The following is a 17,851-nucleotide window of genomic DNA, read 5'->3' as shown; positions in this document are numbered from 1 at the left end:
TGCTGGAGTAGTGCTGACTTGTTGAGTTTTCAGGATGCATTTGTTTTTCTTTAACAGAAAAGAAAGAGGAAAATGGCCCTGTGAAAACCCAAAGTTGTGGGTTCACAAGCTGTGTGGACCTGCTGGATCTTTCCATTACAATAGTGGGAAGAAAGGGTTGCTTAGGCTGGTGCAAAACCATTATTTCAGGGCTGTGTTTCAAGATAACTTAAATGCTTTCAAATAGAAACTGTTTATAGTGGATGAGTTAATCCCCAGCTTGTCAAATACAATTCACCCTGATTACTGTCTTATGAAAGGTGGTATTGTTTTATCCTCCCTCAGAAAAACTGTGAGGGTGATGATTGGTTCTTGCTTTGTGCTTACCTGAGCCTCACTGAGTCCCAGGTGCCCATGGGTGCCTTTTCAGAGTCATTCTGTTGGTCGTTCACATTAATTACTCCTTTTAAATTCAACTGATTATCTCATGAGTCCCCATAAACCATAAGGTATCCCTGCCCTTAATTTTTAAAGGACCAGCTATACCTCTCTAAACCTTGTGTTGGTTTGCTTGTTTTACTAAAATCATACAGGCTCTACCTCCTGGCTTAGGCATGTCCACTCTGACGCTTCAGAGAAGGACCACTACTGCACTCTTCCACCATTGGCGTTTGAACGGATGGTGTCAGAGGTTAAAGTACAAAATAAGCAATTAAAGCTGAAGATAGGAGTATCTACGTCTTGGTGATTCTCAGAACAACTTCAGGTGTCAGACTATCCTCCTCTTAGCTTGCAGTGGTCAAGAGTACCAAAATCAGCTTTTTTGCCAGCCTTTGTTGCCAAAGTAGTATGGCAGGAGTTAGTACAACCCTGTAATGCTCCTTATATAAGTGGATTCTTTACTGGTTACATTCAGGTTACTGATACCTAGTTCAGTAAGTTCTAAAACTAGGACTTAAAACTACATGACTTTTGGAGTACAGTTATATCTTTATTGGAGTGCAGCTAGAGTCCGAGCGGTTCTAGACTGTTAGAATCATACAAGTAATGGAAGGTGTCAGGCAGTCAGCAGGTGCTACCCCAAGGAGCTGTGCCCTGGGAATTGCTGCTGCATGGGCAGGGTTAAAGCAGGATAGCCTAACCTGCCTTTCCGAATTGTGGCAAACTGGAACACTGGTCAACAGCAGCATTGCTGTTTCTCTAAATAAAATAACAAAGCTCTGATAAACATGATAAAATGTATAATTTGAAGAAGCTGTTTTACAGAAGAATTTCCAGTTGTTTAGATCATGGTCTGGTTTTGGCTTAAATTTAGTTGTCTGCAAAAACTCCTGGTTTGCAGAGGTAAAGCTGTGTCAAGCTAAGGTAAAATGTTGCAAGAAGTTAGCTGTTGGATGCCTGTGCTGAGAATCTCCCCAGCGTGTGAAATGCAATATTATTTGATCTTTACTAGAAGGTCACCTCCACTAAGGATCCCTTACCGGTTTCACTCACTGGGGTTTTTGCACTGGCTAAGCCATGTCTCCAGAGCAAAGGGCAAACATGCATGTGAGAGCTCTGCATTTGAGCGTTTCACTGTGATTTGAGAAATGCAAAGGAGATGAGGCATTTTTGGTTTATTCAAAAATTACAAAAAAAGTCACACCAGAACTTGTGACAAGTGAATAAAACCCTTTTGTTAAATGTGCCAAGCATAAAGCCTTGCAGTGCAATTTATAAAATAGAACACAGCTTGGAGGTGTGCTTTACCCCGCTGTAAGAACTGATTCTGCTCCTCACGTTGTGTTCTTTGGGGTCCGGATGGGACATGATCGGAACACACTCAAGTGCCCTTTTCTTCTGTACTTTGTGCAAAACAATTCTGTAGACCCCTGTTATGGAGCTGCGCGCATCTCTCCCCCGATTATTTTGAATGTGCTCTTCTGTGATTCCCAGATCTTCCAGAATATTTTTCACTTCGATTTCTTCCTCTTTGAGCGTACTGATGTCTGATAAATACTTTGGATCCAGTTTAAATGGCTGTAAAGGTTTGGGGTAGGGTATTCCTTGCATCCATTCACTGTTCATAATAAGTTTGACTGAGTATCGTTCAGTTGGTACTGGCTGAAGGACTCCTTTTATCAGTTTCTGGCAGGTTTCTGAGAGGCAGGGAGGCAAACTGTATGTCCCTTCAAGAATGCATTTTTTCAGTTTGGCCACCGTATCTGCCCGAAATGGCATGATGCCTGTCATCATGAAGTACAACAAGATTCCCAGTGCCCAGATGTCTACATAAATGCCAACATAGTTTTCATCTCGGAAGAGTTCGGGGGCAGCATAGGGAGGAGAGCCACAGAAAGTATTTAAAGTTTCATCTCTCTTACTTATTGTGCTGAATCCAAAGTCTCCCACCTTAACACAGGTGTTACTGGTGTAGAAGACATTTTCTGCTTTCAAGTCCCGGTGAATGATATTATTCTCGTGCTGTAGAACAAGAGGAGACCTTGGTATTAGCTTGTTCACAGGAAAGTTTGCAAGTGACTAGCTCTTACCACTGATTCATTACCACACAGGAGAAAGGGAGCTACCTTGGAGAAAGTCAGAAATAAGCATTGCAATGAAATTGGAACGTTGAAGTATTTAAACAATTTTAACCTAATCCTCTGCCAACACAAAAACAATAGAGAGGTGGAGAAGATGGGAAGAAGGATGCTGTTATTTTTATTTTTTAAGAATAGCAGTCTCAACTTGTTAACTTATGGCAACTATTTTCTGGGGCAGATTTGTGATTGCATCAGGGCTAATTCTACAAAACTAGGTATCTTCATGTGCAAAATTATTTTTTTCAGAGTTCAGAACACTTGCTTTTGCAATTACTACATTTCTGTAATATATAAGTAAAAAAATAATTTCTTTTTAACTAATTCCATTTTTGTATTTATTGTAAGCTTGTGGATTTGTGATGTGAAAGCTTCTAGTTCACCGAGTGAAGATAATCAGAGGTAAAGTAAGAAAGTTCAACAGTTCTATTGTGTAATGTCCTGTGAGGAACTGGTGGTGGCATTTCAAAAGGACCACATGCTTGTGCCTTGTGGTATCTCGTGTTGTTGCAGGACACCAAGTTCACTGGTGTCTTTTAGTTTTAAAAATCTACAATAAATACATATGCTGTAACTGGCACTTTTTTCCCTAGGAAATGGCAGTAGTGGCCAAGGTCTCAAACTGAATTTGCTCTGCATAGTGGCGATACACCTGTCTTGATTAGGTAAGGGTTTAACTTCGTCTTTGAAATAACTAGGAGGAATGGATGTGTTTGAGGGCTCTCTGCCCTACCCACTGAAGTAACACGGTGCATGCGTATCTGGAGGCAATAAGGAAACCCTTCGGCACCCTAAGGTTTTTAAACTGTCATCAAGAATAGGCAGGGATCTTCCATCGTCATGTGGACTGGCAGTGGTGAGATGCGATTTAAGTAGCCTGGATTTGATGGCTTAGCAAAAGCAAAGAGTTTTGCAGAAGTCTGCATGTACAAGTGAAGAGGTTGGCCAGCTTGGTAGTCTGGGTTTAATGCTAAGAAATAGATGCAACCTTGAAATGTAAAGTAGGTTCCAGTAGCTGCAGAGTACCTGTCCTATGGAACAGGTGCTGAAGCTAATCCGTCACATAGAGGACATATGATAATTTTGTCCAAATGTATAAAAAAATGCATACTGTTTGTGTATGCTACGAGCAGTTCATAACGCAGTTTCTAGATGTCTGACCTGGGAATACCTTTGCTTTTGACTTTGCCTGAGGCTATTATGTGGCAGGAGAACATGAGGGGCCAGAGGGCATCCTCCGCCAACTTTAACAAATAACTAGTTTTACTTCTCAAACTTGCAGAACTGGCTTCCCCTGTTTTTATTCTGTTAAGTAACTGTAGTTACTATGCAAGGTTCCGGCAAGATGGTGCTGAAGTAGTTAACTGCTGCCTTTCCACCTCTACAAGATGCATTGGGCTCTAGAAAAATAGCATCATACTAAATCTAAACTCTGAAGACTAGGCAAGGGGAAGTGACTTGTTGGGTGTTAACGTCACAGGTTTGCGCCAAAGTGAGGACCAGGACTTAACTGTCTTAAATGCCAGTGTCCCACATTCACTAATAAGCAAGCCTCTTCTCTGGAACACTTTCTTCTAGAAGATGAGTGACCTTATGTTTTGAAATAGGTGGAGGGAAGAAACAAAGCTTTGTTAGCTGGTGCCTATAGCAGCTTAAAGCAGGCAGGAGAATGCTGTCGCAGAAGGGATGGTTCCACCCAGCAGGTGTTCCCAGTTTAGTCCCCTCCCAAAAGCTGTCAAGGGAGAGCCAGTAACTCAGGGTGGATGTGAAAGCTCTCTCAGATGCCTTTAAGACAGCTCTTCTCTAGCTGTTTTGCTTTTCAGAAATGTGGGCCTGTAATCCTAGTAACAGTAAACCTACTCGTTGAAAACCAAAAGATATATCCACAAAATGTGCTAGTGAGGGGCAGCATGCCTGTGGGAGAAGAGCAACTTACCATGTGCTTGACAGCAGACACAATCTGGGAGAAGATTATTTTACACTCTGTTTCTAGCAGCTTCCCTTCTGTACTGATTTTAGTGAAGAGCTCCCCACCTCCCGCATACTCCATCACCAGGTGCAGCTTTGAGAGCGTCTCCACCACTTCGTACAGCCTGATGATATTTGGGTGGTGCAGTTTTTCCATGCTGGATATCTCACGAGACAGCAAACGTTGAGTCTTCCTGTCTAGCTTTGTCTTGTCCAAAATCTTAATTGCAACTCTCTCTGAAAAGAAAAACACTTTTGCGTGTTGTTGATGCAGTAGGTACAGATGGTAATGTTATTTCTTGCAACAGTGCTTGGCTATAGAAGTGCACTAACATTTTATCTCTGACCAGTATAAACTAAGCTGCAGAGGCCTGCTAAACCCTGTAATCTTTCACACACACCCATGCCCCCCTCCCTCTGTGGCACCCTACTGACTGCTGAGGTAGCTAAGGGATGGTAGAATATTGCAAGGGTTCAGGAAATCATGTGCTGGCTTGGTGTGCTCCACTGCTGTCAGGCTAACACGTGTCTGATAGCCACAGTTACAGCATCTGATTTTGGGGTCTGATGCTGGTAAAGAAAGTCTGCGCTTTCTTTCATCATTAGCTCAGTGCTCTTCAGATGAGTGCTTTGCTTTAGAGTTGACAAACTTGGGTGTAATTTAGGGGCTCTGGCTATAACCCTGCAAGTTTGTAAAGGAGAGGTTTTTAAGCTGGTGAGATTTACAGAGATCTTCCCTAACCTCTTATCCCATACACCCACAAATTCTCAGTTAGCAAAACCAGTGTTGTAGAGGTTTGTCTTTTTCAGGGTAGCTGTGCCAGGTTTACCAGCACGTTCATGTATGAGTAGTTCTTGGTACTGTACATTTTTTTGTCTGTGTGCCACAGTATGCTGTGAATGCACATCACAAAGATTTTATTCTGAGGAAGGGAAAAAAAACAGTAAAGTAGAATAAGTTGCAGGGATCTTGTAAGACAGTAAATCTAGCTGTCATATGTTGTCCTGGTAATGCAAAGCTGCTGTTAAGTTCTACATGTTTCTGTAGCGTATCTACAGTGAAGCCAAGGGCCACAAAACATGGATATACATCTGCAGCTTTACCACATCACCAGGCTAGCTCAGAGCAGTATGAGTAGGTCAATCACAATTGCCCATATGTTTCTGTATTCATTGGTAGGTTATGGGTTTTGTCTTCGCTCTGTTGAATACAGCTGGTGTTTGAAGGATTAGTCTGGTTAAAATAGGTTTACGGTGGCTTTGTACAACTTGTCAGGACAGCAAAATTAAACCGGATCATGGCAATAAAAACAACTGTTTATTCTTGGGAAGAAGGTTTTTTTCCCAAGAACATCTTAGTCAAACATTCACAGATTTCTTAACAATTAATCACCTTTACAAATCTTTCAGAAAAAAGACTCCACCTCTGTTTCTACTACACGGGGTAAATAAAACCAGTATTGTTTACTTGCTGCTTTAAGAGAAGAGTGAGAAGGCCATTACATTTGTACATGTGTTCTGGTATAAAAGCATTCTAAATGATTTTACTTCATGTGATAAAGTTATTTAACTAAAGTGTAGTATTTCAACATATCTAAAGGAAGCATTAAGGACATAGAAGCATATATCTCTGTACAGATCAAGAAAACTCCATGCTTGGTATATTTACCTTTCTTAGTAACATACATGAATAAATTGATCCCCCTACTAAAGTGCAGCAGATATTCCAGGCAAGTGTGATTCTTGTGAAAGGTGCCGACTTATCCCTTGATGTGCCTGTTTTCAGAAGGAGCCTGTGCTGAGTATAGGGCAGTCTTCCCCACGCTGCTTCTCTCTGACCTGTTCCATACTTTCTAGAGTGCCTGTTAGGAGAGCAGCGTGGTGCTGGTGGTAAATGCAGCTATTGCATGGTAACAGCACACAACTCTGATCCTGGTAGAGCTCTGACTGCTGACCTAGGAGCAAAAGACTAAAACCCTTGTCATGTTGATGACCTAAACCAAAAGGAGAGAGCATCAGTTCTCTTATTTGCACAACTAAATGCTTGGATACTACAGGAACAACAATTCTTGTAATCTCAACTATGTAACTGCATCCTTTCACCTTGATTTTTAAAAGTTTGGGGGCATTTGTGCTTTTAAAAAAAATGATCTTCTAGGTTAAATTCCTTCCCTCTCCTTTTGCTGCAATTTACTATTCCTCCTGGTCAGTTTTCCTGGAAAGTTTTGAAAGGAAAGGGGAAAAAAAAAAATGGTTTAGAACTGAAGGGCCTGATCCTGTTCACACGCCACCATAAATCAGGACCGAGTTCCTTTAAATCTACATCATTGCACTTGCATATGGATGATACACAAAGAAAACCAGCCCACCTGAATGAAGTGTAAAAAACCCTGACACCCTCCTTTTCTTTTTTAAACTTGTTCCCTCTGCTTCCAAAAAATGCTTGGTTTACAAATCCTGTATTACCAGTGCTGAACAGAAAGGCATTTTTAGCAGGCAGCTTATTTACCAAAATACTAAAACTGAGAAGCAAGAGATTGATTGGCTATATGCAGTATAGGCTGAGGTTTGAAGAGAGCTAGCTGAAGTCTTAGTAAAAGAAGTTAGGAAATGGTTGAAAAATAATTTCAGGAAGAAGTGGTGTATGCTATGATGACAAAAGGAAACAAAACACAAACAGAACCAAGTTAAAATTGCTTAAAAAAACCCAAAACACTAGGTACCTGGATGTTCCTGCCTTTGCAATTAATGTTTCACATTAGACTGGCTATTTCCTAGTTGCAAATTTTGGATGCTTTTAACGGCATCTATTCAGCTGTACTCACACGCTATATTTGTCAGCTGGAAGGTATGTAAAATAAAGGTTACACAGAGCTTAGGAACCTAACAGTCCTTACCAAGCAACTCCGCGGTCTCTGGAGAAAATCTCTGCCAAAATTCAAGTTAATAAAGTAGGCAAGGTTCCTGAATGGCCCAATACACATTGTGGCACCAAATATTTTCCTGCATCCTCTAAGCAACCAAGACAGCCCTTGTGAGAGGAACAAGGTTTTTCAATCAGTATGATCCTGTAGCTTCCCCCCCACCCCCAACCCCATCTTTTTTCACATATCCTGCTGCAACAGATCACAATGGCTACAGAACAGCACACGTGTAATTGTCACAAATTCTTATTTTAGTGAAGCATAAAATTGTTTCCTTTTTTAATATAGGCTGATGTGTAAGGAGAAAGATCATGCTTAGAACTTAACACTATGGCAATAACCGAAGAGCTGAACAGCCCCCTGACACAAACACCTCCCCCTACCACAGGGACCCAAAACAGCATTAATAATGAAGCCTTGGTATTTATATAATCAGTGAAAAAAAAATACTTGTACTCATTAGCACTGTGCAGGACATCATTACCAACAACACAACAATGTGCATCTACTGGAAAAAAGAATCCTGTTTGTGTGGGGTGGTGGTGTGTGTATGCATGCGTGCAAGTGTGTGCACACGTGTGCATGTTCCTATCCTCCTAGCCTCATACTCTATTTTATGAGGACAGATGAGCTCACAGGCAGAGATGAGTCAGATGTTTATCCTTCATCCATCCTTCCTCATCACAGTTGCAAACCTAGTATTGAGAAATGACCTCCTTGCCCAGTGAACATTTTAACCAAGGATACTAACAAACCAAAGGAAAATAACTTGAGAGATTTCTGGTGAAAAAGAACCTTTTCAAGAAAACAGTTTATGGTTTTGGTATTCAGTTTGGCCAAGCTTACTGTATTCACTGAAGTTCAAAAATTTTCAATCAATCAGCTCTATTCAAATGCTAAAGAAACCTATCTCCTAAGTAAGTTCAACAGGAAAAAGGTTCATCCCAATCAAATTTATAACTTCCTTTCATTAGCATTCCTCCTGTTGCCAGTACAGGAGTAGCATTTCCTCCAACAGTAAGCATGAGACAGTTTTCTCTGGAAGGAAAAAAAAAAAAAATCACAAAACAGAAAAGGAAATAACTTCCTGTGGGCCAAGGAGAAGAGAGATGCTTTTCTGACACAAGGAAAACTGAAAAATCCACACCCTGTTGAAGCAACTCTTAGGCATAGGCAGGCTTAAATTCAGAAAAAAATAAATACCATCAGTTCCCCACTTTGATGTGCAGTGCAACAACTGCATCATACCAGGGGTAAATGTGAGCTTTCACACCTCTGCAGTCTGAGCTAAAAGATGTGGTCAGAGAAAATACCAATAGATAATACGGCATGAAGGCTTTGGGATGTGTGTTGTTCTCTCACCTGTAAGATGGATGATGGAGAGAGAGTCAATCAAATGGGAAAGGAAAGACTATGAGGAAAAACCCAGAAGAGAGTAGCGTACAAAGATATGGGGAAAACTTGCATTCCCTGAGGGAAAACAAGAACAATTTCCATTGTTGTCAGACAGTCAGAGGCAGAAGAAGAAACAGGAGAGATGAAGGCAAGTTCTTAGTTACAACTATAACTGAAGTGTTTGCTGCAGTTAACCAGCCTTTCTAGTTCTTCCTAGCACACCATATAGGATGCTTTTCTGTTCTTGAAAAAAGAGAAATAGTTGACAATTCAACACAAATCCCGGTTTGGCTCTACCAGAGCTCATTTCCCTGCACCTGCTCAGCCCACACCCATAGCCCCCATCCCAGCATCTTACAGTAATCAACCACCTGCAAATGAAACAGCAAAGCAAGCATAAAATTTCTCACCAAAATTACTGTGACCACATAAAAGCTTCATCCATACTAGTAAAATCTGCAGTGAAACGAAGCCTTGCTAATTCTGCCTGCAGGCAAGAGCGTGCCCAGCCAGGCTGCCTTGGGGGTTCACCACGTACAGCCTGCAGTCTATGAGCTGGGGCAGGAAAGACGGCAGGTGGACAGGACGAGTTGGAGGAGGGGAGGCACACCTCCATGCTTCAAAGTGTGGGGTGTTTGAGCCATGGGATGGGATGTGGTAACTCCATGAAGTGCAGGCATTAATTTTTCTTGTAATAGCTGGCATCTGGAGAACATTTCTGGTTTCTTTAAAGCCTAATGCAAACCTAAGCATTTATCTGTGACCCTGCCCATAGATTCACTCAACAACAACAAAAAGACACATACAAATGATATGTGTATTTAGGGTTTGGACAGCATCTTTGCTCCCAAAGAGGTCCATTTGTATACATACAGAACTAGGGCATTCAGCACGCAGGTGACCCACACAGCAGTGCCTACCTTTGGTTAGGGCATGAATTCCAAGTTTCACTTGCGAGAAATTCCCACTTCCTATTTCTCCTCTGACTCGATAGAAGCCAATTCTCTTTCCCAAGGTTAATTCTTTCACCACCTTTTCATTATGGGACATATCCTGCATTAGTTTCTCAAATGGGGTCAGCGTGTGCTGCCTGCCCCTTTCATCTTCTCCATAGCACTCTGGGTGCCCATTGTCTTCTCCGCTGTCCTCACGATGCCACCTGGAATAGCGATGTTTTCCAAGACTTCCTCCATTCACATATCCTGTTGTCATAGTCTATAGGGTAATCACTTCCCCATTTAACAAGATGTCCCAATAAGGAGTTTGAATGAAATAACTCTGTATGAATATTCAATCCTGCACATAATGGACACTGTGACAAACTTGGCAAAAAAAAAAAAGCAGCTTACTGAAAGTCCAAGGATTAGTTTGGAAATTACTTCAAAAGCAAATCTGGCATATCTACATCTTGCAGTTCAGTTCAAAATCAGAGCTAAAACTGGAAGCTGTTTACATCTGTCTCTCACTAACCGATTTAGCGTGTCAGGCTCTTCATGTATAAGGTAAAAGAGACTTGGCAATTAAAACTGTAAACTTTGTGCAAGAAAGCAGCAAGTTGCTCGCTGACTATGCAGTACATTTGACACAGGCAAAATATTTGACATGAATTTTCAGGCTTCAGCTTGCTGCTTTGAAAACTAACGTGATAGATAAAGCTCAAACAGCTGATTAACTACTCTGAATAAATCCAAATGCTTCCAGTTCATTTTGAATAGCTGACCTTCGAAGCGTAGTTCTCCTTGATTCTGGTACCCGTCCAAAAGCTGAACGTAGGGTTTGCCTTTGATTCATTCTTCAGCCTGTGAGCTTGTCACTGTGCCTTGAAGCCTTGCTGTAAAAAGTTTGTTGCCCCTGTATTTCCTTCCCACGGCAGGTTTAACAAAGCAACTGATCCTGGAAGATGGCAGGGAAAGCATAATCTGTGCACCAGGCAAAAGAAACGCTGCACTTCAGTATCCCTGCAGTCACATGGCAGGACAATACAGGATTAAGTAACTGCAATGTCACGTTAACCCTCCTTTATTTAGATGAGCTTTCTTTAACGCCTTGAGCCTTCTCAAAATTTTGCCAGACGCATGGTGTTCCTAAGCAGACAGATGAAGAAAGTCATTAAAACCTTTACATAACAGCCATACGCTTCACCCAAATGACAGCACAGCACATACCATGTCACCCATTTAACTGTTTGTTTTACAGCAGAGACGAAGTCCTTGTTCTAAATACACAGCAGTTACCTTTAAAGCAGTACACCATTTTTTTTTTCTTCTTTGCCTTTCTTCTTTAACCTTGAAAAACAGGAGCTGATCAGCCCCAGCTAATCCTGCAGCCGCGCGCCTGAGGGCGGCGAGCCGGGCGCGAACCCCTGAGGCAGCGCACGCGGCGGCGGTGCTCACCGCCCCCCGCCCCCCGCCCCCGGCGCTCAGCCTGCGGCACCGCCCGACTGACACGGGCGGGAAACACCCCGCTGCCACCCTGTAGAGAATTAGCGTAGTAACTCAGCGCCTGGGGCTTAGGGAAGGTAGACAGTCACCTAAGGTGCCACACTGGGAGAGGGCACGTGACACTGCCAGGTGGAGCTGCCCTCTAAACCCCAATCTCCTGTGTGAGCAGGAGCAGCAGGGGACAAAGGCACAACATGAGGGCAAAGAAAAGGCAGCTGGCAATGATTTCATTAAACAGGAGTTGGAGTGGCACAGAAGCACGTGGCTGCTCCTACGGAGAGGCCGAGGCTGCTCCTTGACCTGGGATGTGAGTGACTTTGCAAGTCACTTTCCCTCTCTGTGCTGCGGCCACGTTGCCCCCAGCTCTGCGCAGGGAAAGGGAGAGAGCCTGGCTTCTCCTTGCCCACAGGGCACAGGGGGTTCGGTCATTTCTCCCTGTCACTCCTCTGAGCCAGGGATACTTCTTAGTGTGCGTGTGGCTACTTAGACCTGACACAGTTTAAAACTGGAATGGAGGAAGAATGTACTTTTTTTCATGACACTTCATGATGAACCCATTACTCTTTTTATTTTACTCCCATTTGAAGGAAAAGGCCGATTTCATAGTTGACAGAAAAAGTACAAAATAATAACAAATAGACATATGTCATTGTCTGAATCTAAATAGAGGCAAACCCCTGACAAATACTACATGTATGCAATTACTGTTGGCCGAATCCTGAAATTATTAGTAGGGGAGAGAGCGAGTGGCAACTGAACAAAGCTTTCAGGATTCTCCTGTTAAACCAGCTTCACTTAGCACCAAATCTTCTCTCTAACTTTAATATTTGATGCCAAGAAAGAAAAATCTATGTGGGAGGACAACCCCTCCCCAAACAAACCAAAAACCCACCTAAACCCAAACCTTACATTCTCTATTTGTTCTGCTTCTCTATTTGAGGAAAGGATGATTTCTTGCAGGATTGCCCAAATTCTGGCCCACAGTTGTTTTCTGTTTTAACCTGTTTCATGTCACAATTTTAAGAGCATTTTAGGTAACAGAAGACTTGTTCTATGAGACTCAGCTGTATTTCACAGTTTTAGTTGTGGACAGTACTCTGGCAGAGCAGGCCTTTTGGAAGCCACTTGTCTGCTGTACAGTGATTCAGGGATTAATTAGACAGGCTGAAGTCTCTTCCCATTCTGCTGTTTGATCCTGAGGAAAACCACAGCAGCTCAGGTTGTCAATACGAAGGGTCTGGACAACTCCATGAGCAATGGCTGAGGTGCCCTGTACAAGCTACAAACTATTACTTAATTAAGTATCTTTGGATGGGCATTGACATCATTATCATTTTACTGAAAAACAGCTGTAGCTTATGACTATAGCCTGAGCACTCCCAGAATGGCAGGTGTGGACAATTCTGCCCTTGCAGAAGGAGAAACACAAAACTACAACTCATGGCAAAAAATAAAAGAAGAAAAAAAAAAAAGGATGTTGTGGAAACCTGAGTCTTACGAATGCCAGCCTATTCAGCATTACAAGTCACCCAGCTAAAGACCACCTTCTGCAGAGGTAACCAGGGCCTTTGCAGTTAAGTGGCTGTACAGAAAGGGATGGCTGCATAAGAAGGATTTCCTTCAAAAAGACCTATACAAGCCCCTGCTGAGTACATTCGGTAAAGGCCCAGTGAACGTGCAGTATCACAGAGACAAACACACCACATGGGAATGCCAGGACCTTGCAGGGATGGAGGGTGTCAAGAGAAAGGTGAAACTGTGTTAAGGCATCAGCACATGGCTCTTCCAGGATTTGCCCGTGCCAAATTTCTCCCGGGGCCCAACATGCTCTTCTTTAGAGGACAGCCTACCATTAATCTCCCTTCCAGGCTTCCCACTAATTGTCAACTCTGCAATCTCCTGGTGCTTGGCCAACTGGCTAGGTTTCCCCTGTCTTTTAAGACAAGCTATTTCAGTATTCCTGGAGTTAGCAGAACATATACCATCTATTTATGGCCTACGTTCCTTCCTGTAAACGAAACAAGTAAAATGAACCCCGATACCATACAAAAAGGCACTGACTGTAAAAGAAAATCATTCTGAGAGAGAAGGGAGAAACAAGGAAATCAGAAATCATCCAAATACAATGAAGGACAATGATTTAATATTTTTTTTATTCAGTCTGCTTCACTGGTGACCTGAAAACCCTCAGGAGAATTTATCTGCCCAAATTATTACTTTAAAAGACAAAATAAATAAGCAAAAGAAAAAAATCCTACAATAAGCAACACAAGACAGAGTGAATATATATATCAAGCCTTTAAGATGTGTCCCAGCCCAACACTCCTCTTGTTTGACCTTGTTTTTCAAATATTTCCAGATACTGAGATTCTGGTCCTATTTTAAGAAGCACTAAACACCCTCAGGCTTCAGCTGCAGGCTGTGTTTATAAAACCGTGCATCACAGCTCTAGGGAAATTTAGAATGAAAGGAAAAAGGATCAAATCAAAAAAGAGATCACTGGAGATACAGACTTCGGTTCCTAAAATCCCATCTTGGCAGGTAAATAAAAGTGACCTGGTTTTAAGGAGCTTTGAATGGAGCACCTGTAAACATAGAAGCAGCTAGATCAGGGCTCCAACCACTGTGTTTTGCAAATTGGGCTCTTTTATTAAGCCTGTCTTTCAGAGAGGCAAAAAACCATTCAGCTTTGTGTGCTTAAACTGCTGCAGCTCCTATTCTAGTGAATGTGAATGAAGTCAGACTGGATGGTCTCCTACAACTCAAACCCTCAGAATAACAGGGGCTTTAATGCGGATGCCACTGGATATTCCAACACATTGACCGGAGTTCCTTTTTCAGCCCTCTACTCTCTAGCCTGAGGAGAGCAGGATTTTGAAGGTATTTCCCTAGGGTAGGGAATTAGCTCGATTTGTTTGACTACCCTTGAAGAACACCTTGTCTCCTGCTTAGTACATTATATGCACCACGCGAACTGAATTTTAAGTAGCGGGGATTCTTTTTTTTAAGTAATCCGTGAGAAAATACCGACCCTTTGTTATTTACCTTATCTTTGAAAGTTCCATTATTACAAGAAAATACTGAAAATCTCATATATACATACGTTTAGAAAGCCTACCTTTCATAAAAGATGAGAGCCCAGCAGAACAGTCCACAAGACCTGTACCACAGACCAAACCTGACACAAAAGGTCTCCTGTGCAGCCACACAGCGTGTTCACCAACACAGGGGACGTAATAGCTCTACTGTTGCTCAGGTAATATTGGTTGAGTGCATGGCTGTTGCGGCTAGAGGCAGTCAATGTTTGTTCCAGGTTTGCCCTAAGCACATCTTTTGCATTTGAGTAAGAAGCACTCTCAACGTTATTTCTGTGAATGCCAGAAAACAGAGTGACTACATAAAATGCACACCCTAAAGCTTTGTGTGGATTCAAAACAGACAATATACCACAATTACAGGCAGACCCGTATGTTCCCAACTCTGGTAGGAGGAAATATGAAGTGCATTGACTGTGGAGAGCCTCCAGGAACAACTTCCTCTCTCTGCCCAGGCCCACGTGCCATCTATTTCAGTACATCCCAGAATTGCTACTGTTAGTTAGCATAGCAGTCAGTTTGCCAAGTATTGTTTAGTGAAAAACAGACATATGATCAACTTCATTCTTAACCTTATAAATATCCTTGCCTAGGACACAACATTGTTTTTCCACACATGGAATATTAACATATACAGCAGGGATATATAGGCAGGGATATATATATGGTTTTTATATATATAAAACATAAAGGCAATACAAAAAAACACCATACACACTTTTATAACCATGCAAGTACAACAACACGAGTATTATACCAGGTGGAAGTAAGAGTTTTTTAGGACAGTGGAATGGAAGACCGGCCCTGTACAACAGGCTATGTATAAGCTCTATTTACTTTTTCAGTTAAATGAAAGCCTATTTGTTTAATGCAAGATAAATGCCACAATATTGTAAGAGAATGACTGTAACATGCATTGTAGCAAGTTACAGCACTCGCTCGTTCCATCACCTCATTTAGCACATTTTAGGTTGTGATGAGGCACAATGGTAGCAACATGTAAATGACTACTACCCATGGGTCACACTGTAAGAGCAAGTCTTCTGACGGTCTGACACAGCACCTAGAGGGCAGTCACCTTCACCTCCTCCACGAGCCTCCCAGTGCTGCCACATAACAACATGCGGACAGAGGGTTGTTTCCTCACACATGTATATAACTTTGTATATTATTTTTGGATGAAATGGAATAGCGCAGGAGTTATTACTAGTTAAGAAAGAATCACAGTTAGGAGTAGAAACTAGCACCAGAGAACTTTAACAAGATAATAAAGAATGCTTAGGCCAGACAAGAGGCTATTAGCAATGAATGCTCCATTGACAAGCATCTCCTAAAAGAATACAAATCAGTAGAACTTCAAGGACTAACAGTGGGAACATCCTGCTACAAAGAAGGGTGTGAAGATAAGGGAAGGCCAGAAATCATCAGCAGTGACTGCAGGGAACATCTTGGCCCAGAAGGCGCAGAAGCATAATTCCAGCAGAGGGAGGTTGTGACCACCAACTCAACTGAGGGACTAGCCCCACCCCCCCACTCCTCTTAAGCATGCACAGTGAATTAAAATCACACTGTACCTTTAAACTTAAGCAGAGAAGATAGAGACCAATGGAAGAAGGAGGTGCCCAGCCAGGTCAATAACTATGTATGAGATAGGTGAGGTGTGTTAACTTTCATGTATAAATATCAAAAAGGAATTATGGTAGGTGTGCATGCTAGGAGGAATTTTCCTTTGTGCAACTGGCGCCAAATACAGTAATGCCTGCTCTTTAATACACCTGGTATTATGGAGTTTTATTCCTGGCTTTTGGTGACAGGGTGACTTCAGTCACTTGTGGCAAGCTGTCCCAGCACATCAGCTGGAGGCAAGTCAAAGCACGCTGCTGTCCTCTATGCACATCTTACACAGACCACAAATGCAAGACTATCATCAAGTTCACAAAGTGAAAGAGAAGGCTAACAAAAAAATAATATTAAAGATCATGGACTCTATTATGTTTCCTGCTGCACATTACTTGGTAAAACAGAACAGAAACACCTTCAAAAGCTTCCATGCAAAACCTCACTTGATGGCCACAGCACCAAGAGGGGAAGCAGGAGGAGGTAACCAATGGTTGTATTATACTGCCTTCTTCACCACAACAGAAGGCCTGATCTACATGCTGTCCTGATTTTGGCAGGGATAGAGCGAATTTTCTTCAGAGTAGCTAGTATGGGGCTATTTTTCAGATTTGTGCTAAAAACACTGTTGATAATACAGGGATGTTTTTGTTGTTGATAAGTAGTACTTACATTAGTCAAGGACTTTTTCAGCTCCCCATGCTCTGCCAGGCGCACAAGAAGCTGGGAGGGGGCATGGGCAGGACAGCTGACCCCAACTGACCAACGGGACATTCCATACCATATGGTGTCACACTCAGCATATAAAGCCGGGGAAAGAAGAAGGAAGTGGGGGACATTCAGAGTGATGGTGTTTGTCTTCCCAAGTCACCATTACGCATGATGGAGCCCTGCTTTCCTGGAGATGGCTGAACGCCTGCCTGCCCATGAGAAGGAGTGAATGAATTCCTTGTTTTACTTTGCTTGTGTGCCTGGGGTTTGCTTTACCTATTAAACTGTCTTTATCTTAACCCGTGAGTTTTCTCACTTTTACCCTTCTGATTCTCTCCACCAGCCCACCTGGGGGGAGTACTTGAGCAGTTGTGTGGGGCTTAGTTGCCAGCTGGGGAGAAACCACAAAAAATGCCAAACCAAGAAAATATGAAATCCTGGTGTGAAAAGGAAAAAGAAGCAACCCAAAAAGCTCCACCCTGGCACACACTAACTCTAGCTTGCAACATATTCTACAATTATAACTAAAGGGACAAGACAACAGACTTTGCAACCTATTTGGAAGTTTAATAAGCTTGAGCCCTGCATACTGAAGCAGAATACAGGTGGATGCATGATCAAGTGCCCCCGCCCCCGAAAGGCTGAAATCTTTATCTTTTGGGTTGATCCCACATTCATTCTGGGATGGGCCCCTAGAGACAAACACAGGTATTTCCCTGATGGAACCTGAGCTCTCACTCAAGGATCTTACCCGCCCAGCTCGCTCCCAGAGCCACTGACTGGAGACAGGTGGGAGCATGGAGAGCAGCATTCAACACAGGTCACTGTGGCAGAGAGATTATAGATCCAAGCAAGCTCCCACATTCATTTAGTCCAAATTCCTTCTTGCCAAGAGCAGAGAGAAGAAATAGAGGAAAAACCCACAGGTGTGACCTAACCTATGATCCACTGCTAAAAGACCTCACCGTGATCTCTCATAGATAGTCACTGTCTGTGTCCTGGGAGTGCTACAACCTGGCCCACAGAGAGCCACCTAGCAGGTGGACCATCAGGCTGGGCCAGCATAAGCACACTCATCTCCAGACAATACCTGTACCAGTGTCTGCAAGCCAGCAGCAGCTCAGAGGAATGCTGCAGGGCTA

At 42.6% G+C, this 17,851-nt stretch overlaps 1 protein-coding gene across 2 annotated transcripts in view; it reads right to left on the bottom strand.

The window, feature by feature from the left end:
* Positions 1 to 1,580: 1,580 nt before the first annotated feature.
* NIM1K (NIM1 serine/threonine protein kinase) overlaps positions 1,581 to 17,851 on the bottom strand; it is a 31,633-nt gene continuing 15,362 nt past the window's right edge. The window contains exons 3-6 of one of the 2 annotated variants that reach the window (XM_064439499.1): positions 10,566 to 10,929; positions 9,766 to 10,004; positions 4,495 to 4,763; positions 1,581 to 2,442 (exon numbers count right to left, since the gene is read on the bottom strand). In XM_064439499.1, coding sequence (XP_064295569.1) covers positions 1,693 to 2,442; positions 4,495 to 4,763; positions 9,766 to 10,004; positions 10,566 to 10,636 — 1,329 coding nt within the window. In that variant the 5' untranslated portion in view covers positions 10,637 to 10,929 and the 3' untranslated portion in view covers positions 1,581 to 1,692. Of the gene's footprint in view, positions 2,443 to 4,494; positions 4,764 to 9,765; positions 10,516 to 10,565; positions 10,930 to 17,851 lie in introns of those variants that run through there. The other variant, XM_009504876.2, reaches the window with a different exon arrangement.

This window comes from Phalacrocorax carbo, chromosome Z, assembly GCF_963921805.1.
Source record: "Phalacrocorax carbo chromosome Z, bPhaCar2.1, whole genome shotgun sequence".
Taxonomy (NCBI): Eukaryota; Metazoa; Chordata; class Aves; order Suliformes; family Phalacrocoracidae; genus Phalacrocorax; species Phalacrocorax carbo.
The sequence above is the reverse complement of the archived record's forward strand: the minus strand, read 5'-3'. Positions and strand labels throughout refer to the sequence as shown.